This window comes from Microcebus murinus, chromosome 23 (assembly GCF_040939455.1).
Source record: "Microcebus murinus isolate Inina chromosome 23, M.murinus_Inina_mat1.0, whole genome shotgun sequence".
NCBI lineage: Eukaryota > Metazoa > Chordata > Mammalia > Primates > Cheirogaleidae > Microcebus > Microcebus murinus.
The window spans coordinates 28868414-28894654 of NC_134126.1; the positions used below are offsets into that span (position 1 = coordinate 28868414).

Sequence of the window (26241 nt, forward strand, 5' to 3'; positions counted from 1 at the left end):
AGATGCCTCCGGGTGGCCCCAAAGAACAGCAATCACCAAACCACCGGTGGCGGCGGCTTCTAACAGCCTACCGGGTCTCCCTGCAGCCAGCTCGTTCCCAAAGCGCAGGCCGAGTAAGTTCTGGATCTCACTGTGAAGCAGGGCCGCGCTTCCGGGGCCTGAGGAGCGCCATGTCCGCTGTGCGCCACCTGTCTCCTCGCATGGCCACTTAACTCCACGACACTGAGCCTAACAAAACCCTCACGTGTACGCTAAGCCTCCATCCTCACTCAGGTGGCCGAGAAAGGTGGGGCAGGGCGGGCGACAGTGAGGCCCCCGAAGGTGGAGGGACTGTCCCAAGGGGCAGTGACGGGCAGGGGCCTACCACTCTACAACTGCCGGAGGAGAGCGCCAGGTGCTTCCTGCCAGCCCTGCCGGCTGCCTCACGCTCACCTGCCCGCTGGCCTGTGGGCTCAGGAATAAAAGACCTGGGTAATAAAAGACCGATGCTCAGCGCTTAGAAGTGTCCCTGAATTCCCCAGGAGGTCCTCAGGCTGGGAGAACACAGCCACCCTGGCCTGGGTTGCGTGGCGTAGAAACGGCACATCCTCCTGGCCAGCCCTGGGCATGCCGCGGTCCCCCCACGCCCGCATTTAGGGGCCCGGGGACTGAGAGAGGGAAGACCGATGGAGCACTCTGGGCGTTGGGGGACTCCTTGGCAATACTGTTTCCTTGAAGCTCTTTTTAAAAGAAAAGCCTGTAAGTGGTTCCTCGGGGGAAGAGGGGCAGGGGTCCTGGAGACACAGCGGCCAGGCACGGGCAGCCACCCCCGCTGTCAGCCTCTCCCCTGCCAGGAGGGACGCGGACGTGGCCGGCTGCACGGTGCCAGGTGCTCGTTCCTCCCTCACACTGTCTCCCTTCCCGTGTGCTCGGCCCTGAGCTAGCGGGCTGGCCCACACGTCGCTGGAGGCAGCCTCCACATTTGGGACCGGGGGTCCCGCCCAAGGAGTCAGCTGTCTGCTGAAGAACGGGGACCCGGGGCCGCAACGAAGGTGCCAAGTGGCGCAGGGCCACCCGAGGCGCGGATGTGGGCAGGACACGCGGGCTGCTCTGAGCCTCCAGGCCACTGGACTGGCAGTGTAGCCGCGTGTGACTCTCCCGGAAGGAGAAACAAAGGGAGGTGTTGGCAAACACCAGCCCAGACCCCACCTCCCATCTGGGGGGCCCGCGTGTGCGTGTGTGGACACCGCTGGGGAGCAGGCCGGGAGGGGCGGGGCAGCGTGGGCAGTGCGCAGTACCGGATCCGTGTATCTTAGTCCCGGAGGAGGTGGTGGGAGGGCTCTCCGTGGTGGTGGTGGCGGCAGTGGTTGTGGTAGTCGTGGCGACGGTGGTGGTGGTGGCGATGGTGGTAGGAGCGACAGTTGGGATGGTGGGGACTGCTGTGGCTTCGGCGGTGGCAGCAATGGCAGTAGCATCGGTACTGCTCACAGCGCCTGTCGCACCCATGGTAGTCGGGGGCAACGTGGGCGGAGCTGAGAGGGAAACGCAAAACAGCCGAGGCCGGTTGGTTTGTCTGCGCCCTGCCTGGACGCGGCCCCACGTGCGTGCGAGGCTGGCAGCCGCGCGGAGGTGTGGCCTGGGCGTCAGAAGCCTCCCCAAGCACCGCGTTCTGGGGCAGGCGGGTCCCAGCGTCGGAGACACAACCATGGGACCCGAAGAGAATGAAGCCCTGCGCGCGTTTCATTTTCTTCTCATGGTCTGTGTGGCTCGAAGCGCCCAGCATGCACCCAGCCGGGGGTGAGGGTGAGGATGGGAAGGGGGCGCGCGCTGGTGGCTCGGACCCCGGGGGTGGAGTCCCAGGCCCAACGCCGCCCAGACATAGACCAAGGGCACCAGCTGGGTCCAGCCCTGGAGCCCCGGCCTAGAGGTGGGCAGGCGGCTGGACCCTGCCCCATGGGGCACAGGGCAGCCTGCCATTCCCAACCATTCCCTCCAGAGTCACCCCGTCACACCTGCTTGAGCCCAGACAGCCACCCAGACCCAACAGAAGGGGGACAATCTCCACTCTCCATGCCAAGCCCCACGCGTCTCTCTGCCTGTGCTCACACTCCCCAGTCTCCGCCCTTCTTGCTCATTCCCTCTCCCCCGCTGCCTATCCACCACCCTTCTTCTTCCCCTCCTGCCTCTCCCCCTGCCTCTCCTCTCTTCCCTGCCCAATGGTGGCTCTGCCTGCAATTACCCCAACCCACCCTGACTTCTAGTAACGGCCTGCCTCTCTAGGAAATCTAGGGTCCAGGCGCCCCAAGGCCTGTCTGTCTCATTTAGGACGTGGGCAAAGGGCACTGATGGGATCCAGCATGGCTGTGCCCGGCAGCACCAGCTCCCTGCCCCGGCACACAGAGAAGTCCCAGGCTGAGAGCGAGGAACCTGCTGGGCTTCTTTTGAGCGGTTCAGATCTGAGCTAACCCTCTCATGTCCTCCCTGTCCCCCATCCAAAGCTACCCTTTGACATCCGTCATCCCTGGGGGACTAAGTCTACATACGCGACAATTTTTTCACAGGCCCTCTTTCCTTCTATAGAAGGGTCCGTGGAAGCTAGCAAAGGGCTGCGCTACCCTTACTCTGCAGCTCCATTATTTGCTAAAGCTGAGGGTGGGAAAATGATGGGATAAGTCAGAGAGACACAGCCACTTCTCCTCCTTGAACCCCATCTCCTGTGATCTGACCAAGGCCCACTCCATAGGGTCGATGCTAATCGGGGAGTAAGGAGGGACCTTGAGACATAAGCAGGCAACCACACTCCCAAGCAATCCCACCCTGCCTCAAGTCTCCAGCAGAAGTTAAAGCAAATCACCTTCCTTGCCTGGCGCCCCAAACCCCCCCCCCCCCAGCGCAGAAGCGGGCTGGGGCAGGGAGGGGCATCAGAGAGGGAACTGCCCGAGAGCTTTTCTCAGGGCGGGATGGAGTGATATCCTGAGCCTTCTCAACCAGAGCCTGACAACCAAAGCCCTTTCGTTTCCCTGGCTCTCCAATATCACAACCCCACCCCCAGCCCCCGTAGAGAAGCAGGGAATGTTCCTGGGGTTCCGGCCACTTCCCTACTTGGAAGGTCAGAGGTGCTGAGGGTGCTATGCACAGAAGTCACGCCGGGCACTGGCTATGCCTCCTACGTGCCAGAGAGTCCTGGGCAAGTTCGAAGCCGACAGTGCTGTATTCCCCAAGCCCTATCGACCCACAGACATCGGGAAGGCGTGGGGAGGGGTGGGGGGTGGGAACGGCCCTGTCTCATATTCTCTATGCAGGGATGCGCCCAGTCCAAGCGGCCCCAGGCCTAGAATGTCAGCTCCGTGCTGTAAATGCTCAACACAAAGGGATTCGCTTATCCTCAACCACCAAGACGTGTGCGCGCGCACACACGTGCTCACACACACACGCACACACACACACACACACACGGCACAGCCCGAGAGACCCAGGAGGCAACGGCCAGTTCCGTCCCGGCCTGGTCTCTGCAGCTGCCACGGCCACACCGCTCTGCGCTGCTGGAAGGAACCGGAGAGATCATCCTGTCCACCCGGGCGGGGCTGCTTCAAGTTAGTTCCTTGTCTTTAGTCTATTTTCGGATAATTCCTGGCAAGTGAAATGTTCACAGGGCGCCCCTTTCCCATGACTGCCTACAAGGTGTCATTAGAAAATACTCCCTTTTAACGTGAGTCATCACACAGCGTGTAGTGCAGGGGCCCGGGCTTGTCTCCCTGCAGGTGCGGTGGCTGTCGCCTTCCCCAGGCCCCCGGAATTCAAGTCAGTCTCCCCACAGCCAGACACGCTGCCCTGTGGCCCCACGGTTCTCGCACATGCGGAAACACACACTCACACTCCCACACGGCCACGGCCAGGCCCGCGTGCTCCCCAGGGTGCTCCAGCGAGTAGCCCCGGGGACAGAGATGCCCAGAGAGGCCAGGTGGCAGCGTTCTCCTCACCCGCCCCGCCGGTCAGAGGCGAGGACCGGAAACGGCCCTGAGGATACTTCCACCCTGCACCGTCCCCTCCCTCTGACGGCCACTTCTGCCCAGCGTGGCAGGAAGGAAGCGTTTCTCGCTGATGGCGGCTACCTCGCTGCTTTCTCTGGCTCAGGGTTAGCAACGGGGAGCAAGAGGAGAGCGCGGAAAGGAGCTCCTTCCCAGGAGGACTCCCCAGGGCGCCTGCCATCAGAGTGACCATGGGGGGAACGAGACCTCGGCTGGCTGAAGTCGCCGTTAGCCAATCAGCGCTGTCTCCGACCTGCCCATTAGCTGCGTCTATTGTCCCCAGGCGAGGCAGGGCCACCAGCGAGACAGGTTGGGCAGAGGAAAGAATAAAAGGCTCCAACGGAGGAAGGTGTGGAAGGGTCAGAGGAATAGAGCAGGGGTTGTCCGTGGGGGAAACCGTCCACCGCTCGGGTCAAAGGAGATTCAGATCGTTTGGAGCTGGGGGAGAGGACAGAAGGGCTGTGAAGTCCAGAAGTGGAGCTCACCAGCAGAGTGACCACAGGCTAGGCAGACACTTTCCTGGGCTAGGACGTAACTCCCAGCCACAACAGGAACCACGGGTTTGGGAACAACGCTGGTCAGTGCTTCGTGGAGACCACCAGCCCGGCGCCTGAGAGGAGGGGATGGGGACCTCTCCATTACCTAACGGGGGTCCCGGGGGGGCCAGAGCTGGGAACACAGGGCCCCCACTAAAATGCAGGACACTAGAAGGCCCTCTAGCCTGGGCCAAGGGTTTCCACCAACATCTCAGGGAGCCCCACCTACGAGACGGGGAACACTGAAGAGAGATGACCTAGAGTGGCCTTCGTCTCTCTGTCCCTAAGGCGCTGGGCACCAAACATTAGCAGAGCAAAGCCGAGTGGAAGAGGAGGACGGCAGTTTCCGTACATTCCAAGGTGGGAGGTTCAGTCCAAAACCGCCCGCGTGGCGCGTGGACTCACGGGCCAAACCACAGATTGCCGGGCAGATGGGCCGCAGTCCTGGGAGACTGCAGATACAGGTGGAGGACAGGGATTATCTGCGCTGGGTGAGACAGAAACAGACCAGTGTGGTGGGGGAAAGCGTCCAGGTTTGGAGAGGATGAGAGGGACGAGGGCTGGAGGCTGGGCTCACGTCAAAAACGTGGAACCTGAGCTCCCTGGCTCCCGCAGGGCATGCAGAAGGTTCGTGTGCATTTAGAGCTGAGGACAGGAGATGTGATCAGCGCGTCTCATTGCACAAACAGTGTGACCTGCCCACACCACCGTGTCACGTGGCAGCAGCAGCCTAGCAAGCACATTTGACTGATGGCCGAGACCCTGAGCTCATTCTGCAGGACACGACGGGTTTGGGGCTTTTCTAAACGGGAAGGAAATAGGAAGTGGGGTGCTTGAAAGGAACACCTCTCACCCGCTCAGGAGAGGGGCAGCACAGGCTGGCACGGATGCCCACGGATCAAGGCAGACTCCCTGCCACCAGAGCCACCTGCCCTAGGTCCCAGAGTGCCAGGATGGGGTACAAGGCGGGTGGGGAGCCACTTTGCCAGTGAGCTTCCAGCTGATGCACCTGTGCCCTCCCTGCGTCTCCCCTTAGGCCACCCCAGCACCTGCCATAACGGCCCCAGGAGAGGCTCTTATGTAAACTTGAGCCAGGAAGTCAGGGAAAGCTGCAGCGTGGCAAGGATGGCTCTCTCCCTGTCCCCAGGCCCAGGATGACCTCTCCCCCCCTACACCCTAGCCGGGGAGTTCAGGCCCCGTGGGAGAGGACCTGGGCCCGGCCAGCTCGAGTTCTTGGGGGTGGGGGGAGTGGGGAGGACAGGGGGTAGGGAAGGACGGTGGCGGCACCCACAGCTCTGGCTGGCAAAACATAACGCAAACTGAAGGAAGCAGGGCGTGCAACAGAAATAGAATCAACCTAGGATGGCATGGGAGAGAAATGAGCGAAGGTGGGGAGGAAACCAAACGGGGCAAGGTGGCATTGTCTCCCTAAGCCCGCCCTCAGTTGCCTCTCGCCTGTCCCCAGGCCCCCAGCTGCCCGGAGCTTGACCTTGCTCAAAGACTTGCCTTTGCTCTGCCAGAGGTGAGCCCTGCTCTCATTCCCACCTGATGTAACTCAGGCTCAGAAGAGGCCCAGGAAAAGAACCCTGGGGTCCCTGCCTTGATTCTCCAGTTTGGGGCCAGGCCTTCTGCGGTGCACAGCCCTTTGGTAGGCCTCAAACCCATGACAAGAGGACCGGAGAGGAGGGACGTGGTGAGCGGGTCACCCCCTAGGCCGGGACCTGCCTGCCCGGCTTCCCACTGCTGCCCGTGCACCTCCCTCCCGGCCCCCCGAGAGTGGAGACTGTTTTCTTAATGCTGAAGACTTTGAGGAGCTGCATTTTTGAGGGGTGAGGGCACAACCGGCCCACGGCACCCGCTGAGACTCCGGTCCTGGGGCACCTGGCCCTGCCCAAGGACATGCGTGCTCGTCCGCGCCGACCAGAACCCACGGCAGCGGCAGAGCTGGCGGCGGCCCCCCATGCAGCATGCACGACCACATGCACCGCGCGCCCGCCCTTTCCAGGGACGGCAGCCCGGCCGGGAGCCAAGAGCCGGCTGTCCCTGCTCCTGCTGCAGCATGCCTTCCAGGGCCACAGCTGGCCGCCCGAAGGCTGTGGTCGCCCTCTCTGTGCTCCGGGACGTCAAGCCCAGGCAAGGGCTCAGGTGGTTCACGGGAAGTAATCTCCTCGGTGTCACAGAAAACTGCAGCTCCAGCGAGCAGGTCAGGAGGCTGTGTGTGTGGGGGACCCTTCTAGGCCACCCTGCTGCTCAGCAGGGGGCAGATAACGTGCGTGGTGTCCTCCGGTCCCATCCTCCGCACACAGCCCCCCCAACAGTCCGGCTTGCCACCCCCGAAAGAGCGAGCCCGTTACCTCCGCTGCCGGTACGGTACCTGCGGTTGGAGTAGCTTCAGAACGCGGCGCCCAAGTTGGCCACAGAGGGGAAGAAAGGATGAGAGAGGGAAGAGAAAACAGAGCACAAGTGAAACCATGGGACAAGCGAGCAGAGAGGGCTCTGGCTGGGACCCGATGCAGACGGCGTGGCCAGGTGCTGGCCGCCGCCCTGAGGACGCCAGCTGGCACTTGGGGGTTCACAGCCAACTCCGCTGGAGTGGGGCATGTTCCTAAGGCAGACTTGCCACCCCGGTCTCGGAGACCTTTTTAAATAAACACAGTTTCTACCACCTCTATTCAAGGACTAGTCACCTAAGAGGTGGCCGCAGGGACAGTCCACACGGGGTGCTATGTTCCCGGTTCTTTCCCTGATGGCCTGCCCTGCCCTGGCTGGGCTGCATGACCACTAAGCCGGTTGGGTGACCTCCATGGTGCCAGGAGCTGAGGGTATGGGGTGTAGGAGGATCCCAGCACCCCAGTCAAAAGGGTGTCTCCTCTATCTTTGGGGGTGGGGTCGCACAGCGCTGGTGTGTGTGGGGGGGAGCGTGCTCAGCTGAAGCCGCCCCACACCATCTCGGCCTTGGAAGTCCTGGAAACTCGCAAGGACTGGAGCCCCGAAGCCCCTGTCCCGGCATTCTGCGGTCCCAGTTAGAAACGTTATGGAATTAGAAACCCAGTTTCTATGGACTGACAGCCCGAAATGGAATTCCTGAATTTTCTGTGAATCCCTAAGAAGAAAGTCTCTCTTTGTCCTCTTGTTCCCTGCGGCTGCAGAACTTGCCCTGTGGTGGTCACCAGGGCTGGACAACGGGGCTTTGTTCTTCTGGTGTTCTGTCCCGGGTAGAGGTGGGGAGGGAGAAGAGGCTCTCCACACATCTCCCTACATCAACAGAACTGAGTGATCAAGACAGTGCATCACATCCTGGCCAGGCCTTTGGTAACCGGCATACATTAGTCACTTACCCAAAGTGCCCCAGCCCTAATAAACGTCCCGAGAGCCCGGGGCATCGGAAGGGGGCACCAGGAGGAGGGCCTGCTGTGTGACTCCTGGTGTAGGAGACCGGAGAGGGACACAGGGAGGACTGTCAGCCTTTCTCCAGCTTCTGTGTGGCCCCTGCCCCGGCGCTGGCCAGGGCTGCTTAGGCAGCTACAGCGGGAGCCTGGGGTGGGGCGGCAGAGGCAAAGGACGCGCTGGCGCTCTCCTGGGTGGGGGTGAGGGGGTGCGCAGGAGACCCCACCTGGGCCAGGGCCAGGCCACGGGGCCTGAGGCTTCTGGGGAAGGCACTAGCCTTGGTATCTCACGGCCAGCCTCAAGGATGCGGCTCCTAGCACCCCTTTTCTGCGGAGTCTTCCCCCATTCTGGCAGAGTTAGATATTCTTATGGCCGTCTCCCCTTCTAGACAGCGTGAGCTTCTTATCGCCTGTGTATCCCTTGTTTTGTGGGTGCTCAAGAAATGGCTGAATAAACCACTGCACCCCCAGAGAGGCAGAGAGAGACCCCCAGCTGTTCACAGGGGTCTGCCAACGTCGAGGTTTGCAGTCTCACTTCCCCGCGGGGCCTGCGCGGGCGAGCGCGGGCGCCCTCTCGTGGAGCCCCCGGGCAGGTGCGGGCCGGTGCGAGGGGAAACTCGGCCAGTGGGAGGATGCCAGGCCCCGGGTGGGCGGGAGGGACGTGAACTCATTTGCTCTTTGCGAAGCTGGCTTGTCAAACCATTTCCCAGCTCCCCCTCTCCTCTGCACAGCCTGACAGCCATTCCACTTCAGGCTGCAAGGAGGGACCACGCTCCCTGCTGTCCTCCTGGGCTCAGCAAGCAGCTCTAATCCCGGCGGCTCCCCTACCGCCATGAACCCACAAGGCCTTGGGGAAAGAGGGGCTTGGGGCACCCTCAGTCACATCCCTGCCTCCTGCGATGATAGGGGAACCTTTTCACTGTTCTCCGGCTTCATTAGCATATTTACGACCACATGGTTCCCATGCTCCCTCCCTTATTCCTCTCCAAGAAGGAGAGTGGATGGACGTTAAGTAGCTCAGCAAATCAAGAGCAAAGGGGAACCAGGTCGGACAGCAGCAGCCTAAGGAGATCTGGGTTTTCTGGACGCAGTGCCAGCACCTACCTCTGAGCACGCAAGGCGGGCTCTCTCCTGGGGAGCGCCCGAGGCCGCGCAGCCTCATTCCCTCTCCCGCCCAGGGAGCCGCGTGCTCAGGGTGCTTCTCTGGGCATCTGAACTGGCCAGGCCCTTTCGCCCCGGGGTCCGCCGCCAGGCACCTACCTTCGTTCGGGGGCGCCGGGGACTCCTCCGTGACCGTTTCCCCAGAGCCCACCTGCGTCCTGGCGCTGAGGGTGAAGCGGTAGCGAGACACAGGGTCCGTTCTCTGCACCGTGAACTTGGTCTGATTGGGAGAGAAGTTTTCCACTATCTGCTTTCCTACTTTGGTTCCATTAACTGGGGAGAGAGAGTTAAGCGGGATTGAACATCAGCGACATTTATAGCGACGAGTTATATAATCTGCAGCTGGAAGGAGAACACCTTCCTGACTTTGCTGGGAAGAGAGACGGTGGCGCCTGCCTGGTGATCTGAAAACTCTCCCAGCTCTTTGATGATCCTGCAGGGTTAATGCTTCCTCACCGATCCTGTTTGTCCCTAGCTCCCTGCAAAGTTACGTGCCATGCTGAAAAGATTTAGCTTATAATTCCCAAGCCCTTTCAACAACAAAACTTTTGAGTTCCTTTCTCCCTTTCAAACAGAACTAGGGAAACACCACGAGGGCTTTTGACTGTTGACACCTTCTTTGTATAAGGCCTATTTAGTAAACCTCGAAGGGTGAAAGGGTCAGGCCCAGAGATGGATTCAGAACCGCAAGCAGGCACACGGCTGGCTATTAGAATTATTAACGACACAACGCCTGGCCCTTTGAGGGTCCCAGTGAGGTACACCACCTGCTTTAGTGGCTTAAAGCTTTTCAGATGTGGTGGCACTCCCTGAATGGGGACCTAGGTCCTCCTAACCCAGGCTTCTGATTCATGTCACTCCAGTTACTTGTCATAAATGACATCTTGTTAAGGTGTCCCCCAACTGTCCAGGGACTCCTGTGAGTATACTGTTGACCCCACTGGATGGAAGCTCTATTGGTGAGGAACTATCCCTCCTAGACTGTGGTTGCTGGAGACCATAAGATCCCTAAAGGCCGTGGTCGTCTCACCTATCAGACTAGAAAGCTCCCTGCTGGCAGAGCTGAGTAAGAACAGGGCTTGGATCTCGTCTGCCTCCCCCAGTCCAGTGGGGAACTCCTTCCTCCGCCCCTCCATGCCCTCGCAGTGCTCTCTGCACCCACGGGCTTCCTACCATGAGTCTTAGGAAAAGTGGTGAGAATGGGGTTCCCTGCTCTCAGACTACCTAAGGGAGAGAGAGAGGGAGAAGGGCGGAAGGAACGCACAGGCGACGTATCTGAGAGTGTATCCGGTCAGGATCCCGTTGGGGTGTTCCGGATGATCCCACTCGAGGTTGATTGTCTCCAGGTTGGGCTGCCGGACTCGGAGACGCCTGGGGGCGCTGGGTACTTGGGGAAGGAGGAGAGAGCAGGGGAGATGAGGGGGGAAGGAGGGGAGCGGAGTGGGGAGGATGAGGAAAACACAAAAACAAAGCACAGTATGAAGGCATTGACCTCGGGCGCCCCATGCCGGACACTGCCACACTCGGGCCCGGGAGGACCTGAGGTGGCCAGAGCTCACGGCCCCATCCAGGATGTCGATTCCCCCAGGTGTGAGGACGAGACTGGCTCAGAGTCTACTGTTTAGATGGGGAAGACGTAGATGAAACTCTTCTTTAGCAACCACTCTGGATTCAGCACACGTTAGGCTCTGAGCCTGCACAGAGACCTCCCAATGGGGCAGAGCCGTCCTAGGCAGGGAACCACTGGTGGCTGTTTTGTATGGAGGGTGCAGCGCCCAGTCGAGGATGCTCACCGCCGGCCCGGGCTGCCGAGCTGAGAGTGCGGGCTCAGGGCTGGGCGGAAAGAAACCCAGGATGGAACACTTGGGAAGGGGGCGCGGGCAGGAGTGATGGGGAGAGGCTGATGAGGAAAACCAAACGGAGGGGGAGGGAAAGACAGGAATAAAGAAAACAAGAGGGAAGAACAAAGGAGAGGAGAAAGGAAGAAGAAGAGAAATGGGGAAAATAACAGTTAAGAAGGGAGGGGGAGAAACAGAAAGGGCCAAGCAAAGGCAAAGCAGATACAAGGCTGGCAAGAGGCCGGGCGCGGTGGCTCACGCCTGTAATCCTAGCATTCTGGGAGGCCGAGGCGGGACAATCGCTCAAGGTCAGGAGTTCGAAACCAGTTTGAGCAAGAGCAAGACCCTGTCTCTACTAAAAATAGAAAGAAATTAATTGGCCAACTTAAAATATATAGAAAAAATTAGCCAGGCATGGTGGCACATGCCTTAGTCCCAGCTACTCAGGAGGCTGAGGCAGGAGGATCGCTTGAGCCCAGGAGATGGAGGTTGCTGTGAGCTAGGCTGACGCCACGGCACTCTAGCCCGGGCAACAGAGTGAGACTCTGTCTCAGAAAAAAAAAAAAATGGCTGTGACAGCGGACAGGAGGACCAGGAACTCTGCAGGCGCCTGTACCTGGGACCTCCAGCCATGCACCTGCAGAAGGCAGGGGCTACATCCGGGCACCCTCTGCAGAGCCACCCCTCACCCACGGGCCGAACATCTCAACAAAAGCTCCTTGGCGACGTGGGGTGAGGACTGTGAGGGTCTTGGGTGGACACGGCGGACAAATCGGACGGCTCCAGTGGGCAGGCTGGCCGTGCTGCGCTCTGCCTCGGGCGGTGGAGGGGCAGTGCCCTCAGGGGTCAGTCTGCATAGCCTGTCTGCAATTATGTCACCAGACCATGCAGGTCTTCTCTTGAGACACAACCTCCCGTCTGGGCAGGTCACCGAGGCAACGGTGCTCTGTTGGGATGGTGGCAGCTGCTCAGCTTGCAGGTCCTCGGCTCCTCGGGGCCTTGAAGAGGTCACCTGGGTCGTCCGTGCCGAGCCACGCGGGGGCTGCTCCGGGCCCGCCTGAGTGCTAGCCTCGTCCTGCCCCACCCTGAAGAGCTGCGGCCAGACCTACCTCCTTCCGGGGTGGTGAACTCCTTGGTCTCACTGCGAGGCCCATCGCCTCTGCCATTGACCACAACCATCTCCAGCTTGTAGTTGCTGTAGGGGAAGAGGCGGGACACCACGCCCCGGAGGCGGTCACCAGGGAAGCTGGCTTGCTGTCTCTTCTGAGACACCCACAGGTTCTTCAGCAAGCTGCTCTCCCGCCAGTAGTAGGCCTTGGGGACAGAGCAGGCTGGTGAGCGCGGGCGGGCGGGCGGGCGGGCGGGGCCGGGTTAGTTGTTAGTGCTGCTGGCGGTGACTGGCCTTCCCTCCGCTCGATACGGGCTCCAAGTCCCAGATGACCCCGTGGGTCCCACACAGGGCTGGGGGAGCAGCCCCGCCGTCCCCACTCCTTGGTCACTAGTGAATACGAATTTACGGCAAACGAGAAATAGGCTGTTTGGTTCCAATCGTTCCTGACCCGTGCCACCTCTCTGGGGGACGGCGCGGCGGCCCAACTGACATCTGAGCTGCTGCTCCATCACCAGGCTCATCTCCAGGGTGGGTGGCGGGTTGCTCGGGGAGTCCGTGCCAGGACCGCACGCGGGCCAAGGGTCCAGGCATGGAGAGCTCCGCTCGGCGCTCACAGACCGCGTCACTGGAGCTGGATTAGTACGGTTTAGACGGGCAGCAGGCAGGCGTTGAAAAGTAGCGGGTTGCCCCCCCAGAAGTCTGAATATGGGAAAGGGTTGATTTAATCCTTGGAAGTTAAATGGTTTCTTTTCACGTGGTTTGAAGACATTTAGGGATGAGACAGGTTCACGTCCGAGAGACAGTCACAGGCCCAGGTGAGGGGGTGCTGGCGGAGCGTGGATGGGACAGGTCGGCTAAGGAAGGTGGTGTGGTGCACGGGACGGCGGAGTGAGTTTGCCACAGGAGGTCAAATTAGCAGTGGGGACAAAGCCACGGGTCAGGCTGCCCCACCAGTGTCACCCAGGCTCCCCCGCAAGGCAAGGGGGAGTCCAGACTTACAGGGGGACCCAGTGGAAGCTTTAGCCAGAACACTCTCCAAGCGGGCAGGTTAAGGGCGTAAGTCAACCGCTGGGCAAGAGGACACATCGCCTGGCCTCCCCAAGCTTGCCACATTCACTTCCCAAGAAGAGACTGGCCTCTTCTGCTCTGCCCCCAGCTGTCTATCAGCCAACTCCTGGCGACCTCTGAGGCCACGCGGCCGGCGTCAGTCACAGTTGCAGCCTGCCCCACTTCCCCGCCAACCTCTAAGGCTACTCCCAAGGGACGGCCTTGTGGACCCTGAGTTTTCTCTGCCCCCTTCCCATCTCAGCCCACCCTTTCAAAGAGGAGAGATGGCTGAGCAGGAACTGCCCACAGGCAGGGGGAGCGAGAGAAGTCAAGGGCCTCGAAATTCACATCCCGCACAATCCAGAGTTGGCTGTGGCAACAGGGAGGGTGTCTGCACCCGTTCAGTGGCCTTGCCTGTCACCCGTGGCTTTGTGAAACCAGACTGGGTGAGGCAAGCAGCCCAGGAGGGGCCACCGGGAGAGGGGCGGGGTGCAGCCCAGCGCTGCCTCGACTCGGCTTCTGAACATCCAGCTGTGTCCACTCCCGCGTGCATTGCAAACACCACCTGCTGTGCGACCAGCCCAAACCCACCACCCTTCATGGGATTTTTTTGCTGAGCAGAATCTCTCAGCATATCTGTGGTGGGACACATCTAGATTTACATATTTTTTTGTTTGTTTTTCTGGGCACATTTTTGAATAGCTCACCCTAGATGTCACCTTCTTGAACCAACTCTGGATCCAACATACCCCCTTAGGATCCCTTCCAACTATGCTACCCCTTGCCCTGGTTAGTGAGCGGGGTGGTTAGGTGGGGCTGGGGGCTGGCTTCCTCACTCGGTACTCTCTGAGCTGGCCCTGGACCGTGTCGGGGTAGACGCGGTTCCACTGAAGGCTGATGGCTGTGCTGTTCGTGACCCGGACTTTAACTTCAGTGGGTGCAGCCCTGGGATCTGCAAGGTGTTGGGACAGAGAGCCGGTTACCCGGGCAGAGCTGGCCCCAGGACTCTAGGGGCCCTTCCTGCCTTGTTCTCTGCTGGCCTGGACCCCCACTGCACTCAGCACTCCACGAGGGCAGGGGCTGTGCCTCCTCCATCATACTGTACTTGAAAGAGTCGGGGGGAGGCTCAGGACAAAAGGGTGCCAGCCAGTCCAGGTGGGAGGGACTCTGCCTATGCGTTTAAAGGGCAAGGACCTGCTTGCTACCCACCTGTGCTGCAGTTTCCATCTGCCCTTCCATGCCATCCTCCGCCCTTCCCCACCTGCTCCATGTCCTGGGAGGCTGCCCTCTGTGGACCGTATCAGCTGCACTCCCTGTTCTCAGGCCTCCAGAGGGTTTGGCCAATAGGAGGCACCAAGAGGAGACCCCGGAGCAGGAGCCGAGGGCAAGGGGGTGTCGGTTCCCCTGGCTTCCTCTTTGCTGGGCCAAGGTTGACAGCTTTTTTGCACCCTTGCACCCAAGGCCACGGCTCCTGAAGGTGGTCCTTGTGGGTTGTGGTGACTCCTCCATGCCCCGCTCCTTCAAGGCTCGAGGGGTACAGTGGCTCCTGCTGCTGCTGCTGGAACCCTCAGACGGTCCACGCACCTCGCTGTGTTCCCTCTAGCCCCGCCCACACATCACGAGGAGTCCCTTTCGAGAGTGCATCTGTTTCCTGCCAGCACCTGGCAGGAACCTTACCCACAGATCGAAGGCACCCTCGCCGAGATCAGGAAGCGATTCTGAGCCCGGCTGCCTGGAGAAGGCAGCCCATGCCGTCCCCCATAACTGACTCCTGCCCCCGTTTGCCACACTCCGCTGCAGGGCAGCTCGGCACACTCTCTGATCCATCGGAGCACAGCCCCAGGGGCAGACCCCGCGACAGAAACTGGGGGGGTCCACAAAGCTGGATGCTGCCTTTCCACTCACAACCCCGTGGTCCCCACCGGGCTCCTACCTGCAAGTGCCGGCACCGTGGAGGGGAGGAGCGGGACAGACTCCTGCTCATCTCCCTCGGGAGTCCAGTCATAATCACCTCCGGGAAGGAGGGCCCAGCCCTCGCTCCTCCCATCTCACCATTGTGGACACGGTGTCTCTGCTCTTGACCCCAGCACTGCCCTTCTGAGTCCCCTCGTCCCCAATTCTGTCCCTCCTCCTTTCCTCTGCTCACTGCATCCACCTACACGATCGCCACTTAGATCACACCCAGACCCGACAGGGCACGGATCATCCTGAGCCAGGAGGGGACTCCACGGACCCTCCTGCTAGGCTCAGCCGCCTGTGGGACTCACGTGCTGGGGACAAAGAGGCCACCACCGTCTGGGCAGCCAGGCGCACGCTTCCACACACAAGCCCGGAATCCCATTGCTTTCCCGGCCCCAGCCTCCAAACACCTTCTCTTCTTAGGCTCAAGTCCAAGGGCTGGGAGCAGCGGTGGGAACGCTGGCAGTGGCTGGTGCCCTGGGGACCTGCTACACCCCTCAAGGCTGTCCCTGGAAGCCCGTCGGGGACTCTGGCCTGTGGCCCTCCTTCCCGTGGAGGCGTCCAGTTATAGCTGTTTGGGACGGGTAGTCCCGAGGCCTTTCTTGGCACGGGCATGGCTCGGCAGTAAGGCAGCCAGCCCCGGGGGTGTGAAGGCCTGGGCTCTGCTTACTGTCACCTAGCGCGGCCACCGGGTCTCCCTTCCAGGGCCCCCGTTTGCACATCTGGACAATGACAGTGCCAGGCTAGGTGACGCTGTCAGGATTCCTAACCAGTTTAGGATGGTAACATTTCCACTCCTGACGTCATCAGGTGCCTGTCCACTCCAGGTCACCACAGGGGGACTTCTCTTTCCTGGGACGTGGCTGTCCCCTCACAACCCACCCCAAGGTTCCTGGCCTGTGAGAGTGGCCTTATCCGGCCTAGCCGGGAGGGTCCTGCATGGGGGACGGGGAGGAGGTTACTCACAATCTTCTCCGGAGTAACCAATGACAGTGTCTGGCTCAGGGCCCTTCCCAAAGTCATTTTCGGCCTGGACTCGGATCTCATAGGGCACGTAGACGGGGGTCTGCCCCACCACATAGCGAGAGCCCCACACCGTGGCGTTGTTCCAGGCCTCTCGGGTCTCTCTCCGCCGCCACTTGACAATGTAGCGCAGGTTGGGGCCGAAGGCAGACGTGGCGTTCATGGGCTGGGCAGAGAGACAGACAGACGGGGTGGAGAGGCTGCAGGGGAGGCGTGCGGATCCGCCCAGAGCTTGCCCTCTCTCCGAGCCAGGCACCCCCCCTTCCAGGTCCGCCCGACACCAGCCGGCCCCGTGCAGGGGAGGGGACAGCACACCCCCTTCCCCGATGGGTCCCCAAAGCCCAGAGTCCCATGACCCCAGCAGCATGAAGGTTTTCTGTAATGAAGGCTTCACCCAAGACCTCGTTCCTTTGGCTCTGAGAGCCACCCACATTCGCAGGTGCCAAGCTGTATTTCCAGCAGAACTCCGTCCCATGCCAGGAGCAACAACAAAACACAATAAAATCTCCAAAGTCAGAAAGGATGGGTTCTGGTTAACCGCAGCGCTCCTCCTGCCGATGAACTCAAATTCCAGAACTGACTTGACTTCTACCGCCGAATCCTACGTGTCTGTCCTGACCTTCCCACAGGCCAGAGTTCTTTCTTACTTTCTTTATTTTTGAGACAGAGTCTCACCTCTGCTGCCCGGGCTAGAGTGCCGTGGCGTCAGCTTTGCTCACAGCAACCTCAAACTCCTGGGCTCAAGTGATCCTCCTGCCTCAGCCTCCCGAGTGGCTGGGACTACAGGCATGCGCCACCATGCCCGGCTACTTTTTTCTATATATTTTTAATTGGCCAATTAGTTTCTATTTTTTTTTTTTTTAGTAGAGATGGGGTCTCGCTCTTGCTCAGGCTGGTCTTAAACTCCTGACCTTGAGCGATATCCCCCTGCCTCAGGCTCCAAGAGTGCTAGGATTACAGGCATGAGCTACCACACCCAGCCTGGACCAGAGTTCTTTAAAGGTGGGTCTAATTCTGTTTTTGTCCTGGCTCTGGGTCAGTCCCCTGGGAGCTGCCCTGCAGAGCCCGAGACCAGCTGCCTTGGGTCTGGGCTTGGCCTGTTGCTGTTGCTCTGTTGGCCCCGGCTGTGTCGTGAGACCAGGCCCTCGGAGAGACGGGGTGGCTCTGCTTCCACACAGCGCGTCTCCCATTGCCATTCCTGGGGCAGCAGCTCAGAAATGTTAATATTTTAGCAGCTGCATTTGCATCTCTCAGGGTTGGAAGTGGTTGGGAAAAAGTGCCATTTTGAGACCACATACCCCAATTTTGGTTTAGCAAGTCTACTCAGTGAGCCAAGATGAAGATGGGATCTTACAATCCTAACCTGGTGGTGGTGGCTTTTATAGTCATTGAGTCCATTCCCTGAACGAAAGAAAGGTCCCCACCGGACACATCTCAGAAGCTGGTCTCTGCTCCCTCCCAACGCCCTCCAACGAAAGTGCCCCAGGACACACCACACCTTCTTGGCATGGTGTTTTGCTAGATCTTTCCTAAAGTCTAACCTGAATCCCTCCTTCTTCAGCAAAAGTCCATTGGATTTTGCTGCATGCTCTATGAATTTTGCCTGGCCGGCAGTCTGTGCACAACTGGGTCACCTCTGCTCCTGTCTCTTCTCTGCTATCGTGCTCTTAGACATTTGTCCTGGTTGGTGCCCAGCGCAGAGAGGAGCTTGGTTTCTTACAGAAGGGTGGCCACCAAGACCAGCCAGAGAGTCTGAAGCACACGGCGGCCTCGGGGGTGACTCAGGTATGCAGGGACGGCTCCCAGGTGCCAGGTGAGCAGACCCACGGCAGGGGGGGGGCCGGGCGGGCTCTTACCGTCCAGGTGATCTCCATGTTGTTCTTCCTGGTCCCCTCTCCCCTCACGTCGCCGGGATTGGACTCGGGGGCTGAAACCCAAAGAGACGCAAAGCTCAAGTTCAAGTCCAATCTGTGCCTCGCCAGGGCACGGTAAGCAGCCCTTCTCCTCCCGCGCAGTGGGTTCCTTCTCTGTGCTTTCTCGGCCTCTGTATCCACACCACGCCCCACGTGCGGCTGGGCCCACCCTGCCTTGTTCTCGTGTGCGTGGTGTGTCTTGCTAGCCAAGCTTTAACCCCCCAGAGCAGGGCTCATTTCTTTTGAGTTTTAATCCCTCACCAGGCAGCATTTGTCGTCGGGCTTGCACACCGTGGGTGGTCAGTAAGCCAACTCTCTGGGGATCATCCCCTTTGTGGGTTATCCGCTCAATATGTTTCCTGCCAGACGGGTTCACCCCTGGCATTTAGCATCTGGGGAGCATCTTCTATGAGCTGGTGTGATTTCAGAAATCTAAACGCCACCCAAGTGCGTCAGGAAAAGAAATCCGATCGTAACACCGGATTATACATTTCTGCTGCGTGTCTTTGTTGTAGCTCTTCCCTTTAAAGCAGACCATCAGGAATTATTAATAATTTTAGCAGCACTAAAGATGGCAGTTAGCGTTTACTGTGTACTTGCTGTGTGCCAGGCATCGTGGTTAAGCGCCTGACACACATTTTCAAGTTGTCACAAAGGCTCCGTGACGTAGGTGTTGTTACTGTCCTCTGCTTTGCAGACGAGGAGGCTGAGCTATGGGGAAGTCACTTAACCTGCCTCAGCTCACATGGCTGGGAACTGGGGGAACCCGGTTTGAGTGCGGACGCCTGGTTCTAGAACCTTCTCTGGTGGCCCTCAAGTACTCACGTGCTCCACTGGTCCGGTAGCGCTCGGATGGGAGGCTGGGGTGGCTGCTCCCAACCTCGTTGATGGCAATGACCCGGAACTGGTAGTTGACATACGGGGACAGCCGGAGGACGGCCGAGTTGACGCTGCCCGGGAACTTGGAATGGTCGTGCCAGACCCCGGGTTGGAACTGGTCCTCTTCAAACTGGACGACGTAGTCTGAGTGGGCAGGGAAGACAGAGCGGTTTCGGGAGCCGAGTTAGCGGTGCTCTTCTTTAAAAGCACCTCTTCCCTGCCTGCCACGCGTCTCCCTGATGGAGCCAAAGGCGCGGGGAGAAGTCGTCCCGGGACAGGGGAGGGGGAATCAGTGCATTCTGAGCATTCTGGGGCATAGCCCAGGCTTCGTGCATCCTGAGACTAGAGCCCAGGACGCACGTCGAGTGATGCGGAGGCAGGACCAGAAACCGAGGCAGGTCTCGGGTTCACGGATGTCACCATCCCTCTCTTCCGGCTGTGGAGCGCAGGGCCCCCGAGCTGACCTGTGATGGGGCTGTTGTTGGCGTCCCCCGGGATCCAGGTCAGCCTCACGCTCCTCTCGGCCAGGTCGGTGAGCTCCAGGTCCCGGGGCCGGTCTGGCCGTCCTGGCGGCAGAGGGAGGAGACACCACGCAGGGCTCCTGAGTCAAGCTGGCCCGGCCTTGTGCGGGCCCTTGCCCCATGACAGGTCCCCGAGGGGCTCAGGTCTTCACTCCCAGCGGGACCCAACCCCAGCCCGCCCAGAGGGGCGAGCACAGGGACCACCCCCTTCCCTCAGGGGAGGCGGAGGAAGAACAAAGGGGAACCTCCAAATTCCAACCCCCCACCGAAGGGGTATCAAAGGGCGCAGAGCAAGAGAATGAAGCAGACTCCGTGGGTCCCAGGGGACAGGGCGCGGCCACCCAGCTCTGTGGGTCAAGAGCGAGCGAGTTTGGAATCGCTGCCTTTCTCCTGAGACCCGTGCTCACTACGTTTAGGAAGGTGATGGGGAGGTGAGCCATTTGGTCCCATTTTCTCATGATAGTTATCCTCTACTCTGTGTGCCAAGGCTCCGAGGGGACCGGAGCCCAGGGAGGGGTTTGGAGAGCTGAACCGGGCAGACAGGTTCTGGGAAGGGGGCAACAAAGACAGAGGACCAGGCCAGGCAGGAGGAGGCTGGGTCTAGAAGTTTCAGTGATGGACGGAGGCGGCCCCAGCAGGCTTGCAAGCAGGGGGGAGGGCAGCGCCTCTTTGGGGCGCTCACCTCACTGGGTGTGCTTTAGTGGGTGCCATCCCGGCCTGGGATGCAGCCATCCTGGCACTGACGGGGGTGGGGCAGGTAAGATTTGTTCTCCCTGAGAGTGACTCCCTGAGTCCAGCTGTGCTTGTTTTTCAGCTGGGCTCTGGAAGGACCCAGAAGGGGAGTCCCACGAACCCATTCACGTGTGCGCGCCACGTGCGTGCAGATTGCAAGAGACACATCGTAACAGACGCGGGAGGCTGCAGCATGAGGGGCCTACAGACGATCTGAAGGGGGTGGGCTCTTCTGCCTGGCCCCTAAACACTCTGGGGAGAACAGGCCACCCCACGGGAGTGGTGAGCGTGGCTAGGGGTAAGGGATGGGGTGGGGCAGCCCAGGACCTGGGAGCTCAGTGTGTACCAGGAGCAGGAAGACCAGGGCAGGGCTGAGCCATGGGCTCGGGGAGGTGGAAAGGAAGTGAAACATGGCGGGGAGTTGGGGGTGTCGCCCAGGAGCCCGTGGGCTGCAATCGTCTTTTGAAGGGACCTCCTCCTCCTAGTCCCCTCCCATAAGCAGCCGGGGAGGTGCTGGCGAGGGCCCGGGATTAGTACGAATTACCTTTGGGCAGGGCAGCCAAACCGTTAGTTGTAGTGGTCTGCTCAGCTGCAAAAGTAAGACGGGTTATCCAGGTTAGCAGGTTAGCCAGGGTTAAAGGTGTTCTAGAAGGATGCAAATAGGTAGCCGAGGCCTGAGCAGCTGCCCCTGGGCCAAGGTGTTCCAGGCATGGCTTCGCTCTCCCTTCCACGGAGAACCCCCACCTTACAGAGGCCATCTTGTGTTTCCTCCATGGGCTGGGGCGGAACCTCTGTTTCCTCCCCACCCCGATACTGCGCCCCCCCCTTCCAGCAGTTGTGCCTCTCCACTGCACCAATGCTAATGGCAGCAGGGCACCCAGCGGGAGGACGGAGGTGACAGGGGACAGACAGCAGGGGCCTGCTTCCCCGGAAGGGAGAGGCCTCCTTCCCCTTGGTTTGGGACAGCTGAGTGATCACAGTCCAGTCTGGACACAAGGACAGGAAGAGACAGCCTCATCTTGTTCAGGGCACAGCGCACCGTGAAATGCCACCAAAAACCGGGAACAGGGTGGGAGGGGGAGGAAAGCTGGCGGAGGTCGTTGGAAGCACAAACACCAAACTCAGTCTTGTTTTAATGATGGATCGTTTTAATCGACTTAGTGGTTTAGAGTTAGCTGTAAGAAAGGTAGAAATGATCACAACAAGCAACTCCTTTCCACTCTCTGTCACTCAGGCACCCTCCAGCTAAGACCTGGGGGAGTTAGTGATTCCACCTGGGCTGTAAGCTGTGCCCCCCCAAGCTTGCTCTGGAAGCGGTGGCTCCCTAAATCCTGAGATCAAAAGGCGGGAGGTCACCATGCCTAGCCGGCCCTCTGGGCGCAGGCAGGGCCCTCGGGACTGTCCGGGGCCACTGCTGCTCTGGCTGCTGGGAGGCCGGCCGGGGCGGTCAGCGCCAGGGCGAGCAGCGACAGTTACCTAGCACGGTGAGGGAGGCCTTGGCCAGGTCCTGGTCCAGCTCAGTGCTGGCGACACACGTGTAGCTGCCCTGGTCCCGCTCTGCCACGCCAAAGATGGTCAGGGAGTCGTCCTCTTTCTTCATCCTGCAAGGGGACCGCAGAGGGCTTAGGAGCGTGTGGGGGTGGGTGCTGGGCTCTGCCCACTGCGTGCTCCCTAGAGGGGGACTCTCCAGTCAGAAGGAAGAGGGGCGTGTCACAGGCTGGGCTCGGAAGGCTCAGCGCCTCCCAGGGGAATGTGAGGTCCCAGCTCCATGAGGCATCTTCTCAGTCACTGGGAGCACTTCCAGTACTCGACGGAGGGGAAAAGAAAGCGGGCGAAACTTAGGTGGCCCTGAACCGTGTTTGGTGCCTTCCAATTCCACCTTGTGTCTTCTTCTGTTGTTCTGTGCCCCCCTCCCAAATTAGGGCACTGCTAGGCTGACCCCCCCTAAAATGCAGATCAGTGCTCCTCTTCTTACAGCTCGTGCATCCTCAACTCAGACTCATCTTCTCTGCGCCCAGGCTTAGGCCGGCCCGCCCCAGGGCTGCCTGGAACTGTCTCCCACAGCGGGAGGAGGGCGCCCCGAGCAGGATGGGCTGTAGTGCTGTCAGCACCAGCTGGGCGAGCGCTGGAAGGCCTGTGCCCACCTGCACCCCCTGCAAATGTCAGGAGATGGCTGGAAACAGCTGGTCCTATGTCCAGCTGCAGGGCCCTGTCCTGCCTAGCCCCCGGGATGGAGCAGGTACAGCAGAGACAGTTGCAGGGACAGAGGCTCCAACTAGCGGTTCTCCACCAAGGCTGCACATTAGAAACCCCCAGGGGGGCTTTTAAGCGCTACCAAGGCCCTACCACAGTGATATTATCAGAATCCGGGGCGAGGGGAGGGGCAGGCGTGGGGGTCCAGGTGCAGGAAGGACGGAGGACCCCGCTAACCATCGTGCAATGAACACAGTCGGCTCGGGCCAGCCCTGCCCTCTGATGGAGGACAGCGGTACTGCAGGCAGGGCCGCAGGTGGGGGCTGTGACGTAGCAGAGGAGGAAGTAAAAGAGGACAGGAGACTGGGATGGGGCAGAAAAAAGAGAAGGGAGAAGTGAGGGCAGAGTGAGAGGGAGGAAGTGAAGAGAGACAGGACTGGGGAAGAGAGAAGGGGAAGAACACAGACAAAGGTGAGAGAAGCAGGGAGCTGGAGGCAGGGAGGGAGAGGGACGCAGGGGGGAGGTGGCCCCTGAGTTGGAGGAGTCACCCAGGACATCCTCGCGGCTCATCGGTGACATGCAAGGCACGGGTTCCCTGACTCTGGGCTCTTCAGTGTGTCACCAAGAGCAAGGGGAAAGGAGAACGTCCCTCGAGCTAGCACCAGGGAGAGAGAGGGAGGGGAGGCAGAGGAACCTGTTTCCAATGTAGAGTGGCTCGTCATCCTTCAGCCAGGAGACGGTGAGTTTCAGGGACGGGTCGTGCTTCACGCGGCACTCCAGCTGCACCGTGGTGCCCCTCTTGGCAGTCTGGTCCTCAGGCATCCGGTAGATCCTGGTGGGGTCTGTGGAGAAGCCCAGGGAGCTTGTCACCGACCCGTTCTCTGCCCGGCTCCCCATCCCCCACACAGTGGGACACGCCGGACCAGCCACGGAAGGTGGCATAAGTAGAATGCAGCTGTACAAATGGAGGGGAGTCTCGGGCTGGGTAGCCCCCCAATAGCTATGAATCCCACAAATCCCCTTGGGAACATATGATGCAATTTCTGGGGCAGTCATGAGGAGTTGGCGTGGGTAGCAGGTTTCCCTTCCTAATTCCCTCGAGACCAGGCTGATAATAAAATGCCTTGGTGGTCCCAGCACCTGCGTCAGCAAGGAAGACACACAGACACGCACACATGCACACACACACACACACGCACACACACATAAGCATGCATGCACGCACACATGCACACACTGAGGAGCCCACACAGGATTAAACATCAGGCGTGTGGTGCATTTTCAAAGTGACACCGCATGGGGGTCACGGCAAGCAGGGCTTCCCTGCCACAGTCTGGACTCCCACCCTCAAACCTCTCCTGTACCTTTGACCTCCAGGCGGACTTGGTTTTCAGCTTTGCCCAGGATGTTGGTGGCGACACAGGTGTAGATGCCTTGGTCCTCTTTGCGGATCATCTTGATTTCCAGACTGCCGTTCTCGTAAACATGGTAGTTGCCACCATCCAGGTTGCTTCCTTGCCCATTCTTAAACCTCACAACAGAGCAGCAGGACACACAGCATACTGAGAAGGGGCCGGCCGAGTAACCAATCAAGAGGGACCTCGGGGGGCGGAGGGGCAGTGGAAACAGCTCCAAGTTTGGAGTCTGGAGCCCTGAGCCTTGTAGGCCTGCCTCCAACCACTAGGTGGCCCTGGCAAGTCTCTGCCCCTTTCTGGACCTTGGTTTCCCTTTCTGGACAATAAGGGGGTTGACCAAGGTGACCTGCCAGTTCCTCCCAGCTTCAACCCTTTAAGGTTCCCAGGTCTTGCTGAACAGCTATCATGGGCCAGGAGGGAGCTAGAACGTGAGACAGGTGACCCTTCGCTGGGGACAGCCTGGCCTTCTGGAACTTACCATCGGAGCGTGGGGATGGGAGACCCAAAGAACGGGCAGTCCAGCCGTGTCCGGTTGTAAAGGATCACCCTGATGAGCTGGTTCCGTGGCGACAGCATCCGAGGAGGCACATCTGAAATTCCCAGGAAACCGATCTTGGGTGCGGAGTCTAATTCTTCCATATCTTCCCCTTCGGTCTTGCCTAGTTTTCTCCTTACAGCGGCTCTCCACGCACCAAGACTCCTCTCCCACCAACCTCCCCACCATCAAGAAGGCTCTAGGCATTAGGTGAGGAAGGGTGAGTTTGTCCATCCGTCCTCAACCTACCCTACAACATCCCATCCAGCTTTTGCAAAAACTTTCCCCGCACTGCCCAGCAGGTTCTGTGGCTGCCCCTGCACAGCCCTAAGACATCTCCTGGCTCCCTTTCCACCACTGTCTCCCTGCTCAGGGGGTGCAGTGCACACACTCAGAACCATTTCCCACCCTGGGATCCAACTGAGAAGCTGGGCAAAGTCACCATGGATGCGGCAAGGACATGGGACAGACCCACTCTCGATCCCCAGGGAAGGCAAGGATGAAGACTGACTCCGGTGGAATTGAGTCTGTCTGCTCATCCAGCTCTGGGCATTTCTTTTTTTTTTTTTGAGACAGAGTCTCGCTTTGTTGCCCAGGCTAGAGTGAGTGCCGTGGCGTCAGCCTCGCTCACAGCAACCTCAGACTCCTGGGCTCAAGTGATCCTCCTGCCTCAGCCTCCTGAGTAGCTGGGACTACAGGCATGCGCCACCATGCCTGGCTAATTTTTCTATATATATTAGTTGGCCAATTAATTTCTATTTATAGTAGAGACGGGGTCTTGCTCTTGCTCAGGCTGGTTTCGAACTCCTGACCTCAAGCAATCCGCCCGCCTCGGCCTCCCAGAGTGCTGGGATTACAGGCGTGAGCCAAGCTCCGTGCATTTTAAGTGCTGCACGCTTCCTACAAAGCTCACCTTCAGTGGGCTCTTCCCCAACCCCACATCCTCTGACCTCGCCCGGCCTGGCCAGTCTCTGGAGAAGAAACTGTGCCCCATGACACAACCAAGCCCGGGGCGGCCCCACGGCAGGAGAGCAGGCAGCGAGGAGGGGTGCACTCACCCAGCACGCTGACGAAGGCGTTGGCCAGCAGGTAGCCGTGCTCGTTGGAGGTGTTGCACTGGTACACCGCCCTGCTGCTGATCTGCGTGTCCCGGAAGATGATGGTGTCCCCGGCCACCTCGCGGTTTGGGTTGGGTGGTGCCGCTACAGATGAGAAAGAGACACTCCCTGTGTCGGGCGAGGGGCGCTTAGGGCTCAGGCCACGGCTCCCGAGGACGACTGGGGTGCTGTGCAGGGCACGGGGGGAGGGGGGGGAGGTCCCAGACGGCCCGGCTTCTGGCCTCACCCCTGCCGGCCTGTGTGATCTTGGCCCTCTGCCGAACCCGCTGGAGTTTATCTCTAGTCTAGCATATTGGGAATACGAATTCCCGCTCGACCTACGTAACAGCCGGGCAGGTGTGGCTGAGAATGTACAGTCTGGAAACGGAGAGGGGTTTGAATCCCGACCACATCACCTACAGCCCCACTCAATCCCCTACCAGTTCCATCTCCTTGTCTGCAGAATGGGAAGAACATACCGCCTCGTGGCAATGCCGTGATGACGCCTGAGATTTTACGCACGTATAAACCGATTCGCAGAAGGCCTAGCACACACTGATTATTGTCATCATCATCCAATACATGTATACATAAACGTGTTTTGAAAAGGATGAGGCAATATACAGACAGACGGGCCTGCCACCTTCCCATCCTCCGAGCAGAACCTTCTCCAAACATTCACGAAGGTAAACTCGAGAGCCAACGCCTGCTGAAAACTGAAAGAGCCCTTATATTTGCCCAAACTCCCAGGTCTTCCCAAAATACGTATCCCTAAGCTGAGAGGGACATTTCCCCCCATGGTTCTCCCAGTACTGCTGGCTCCGGGGGAGCAGAGAGCAGGGGCTGGGGACGGGCTGGGGGGGGTCTTGGTTCCGTCCACCCATCACT

The 26241-nt window shown here is 59.8% G+C and overlaps 1 protein-coding gene across 21 annotated transcripts in view; it reads right to left on the bottom strand.

Annotated features, from left to right (window-relative positions):
- NFASC (neurofascin) overlaps nt 1–26241 on the bottom strand; it is a 75191-nt gene that overhangs the window by 22970 nt on the left and 25980 nt on the right. For 4 of the 21 annotated variants that reach the window (XM_012759441.2, XM_012759460.3, XM_012759387.3 and 1 more), the window contains 16 exons: nt 25315–25458; nt 24200–24311; nt 23671–23837; nt 23001–23148; nt 21590–21714; nt 20658–20702; nt 19325–19426; nt 18807–19004; nt 17925–17995; nt 16012–16234; nt 13923–14038; nt 12038–12242; nt 10355–10477; nt 9190–9363; nt 6918–6932; nt 1278–1511 (listed from right to left, as the gene is read on the bottom strand). In XM_012759441.2, the coding sequence (XP_012614895.2) occupies nt 1278–1511; nt 6918–6932; nt 9190–9363; nt 10355–10477; nt 12038–12242; nt 13923–14038; nt 16012–16234; nt 17925–17995; nt 18807–19004; nt 19325–19426; nt 20658–20702; nt 21590–21714; nt 23001–23148; nt 23671–23837; nt 24200–24311; nt 25315–25458 (2202 nt within the window). Of the gene's footprint in view, nt 1–1277; nt 1512–6917; nt 6933–9189; nt 9364–10354; nt 10478–12037; nt 12243–13922; nt 14039–16011; nt 16235–17924; nt 17996–18806; nt 19005–19324; nt 19427–20657; nt 20703–21238; nt 21715–23000; nt 23149–23670; nt 23838–24199; nt 24312–25314; nt 25459–26241 lie in introns of those variants that run through there. The other 17 variants (XM_012759523.2, XM_012759509.2, XM_012759482.2 and 14 more) reach the window with 10 other exon arrangements.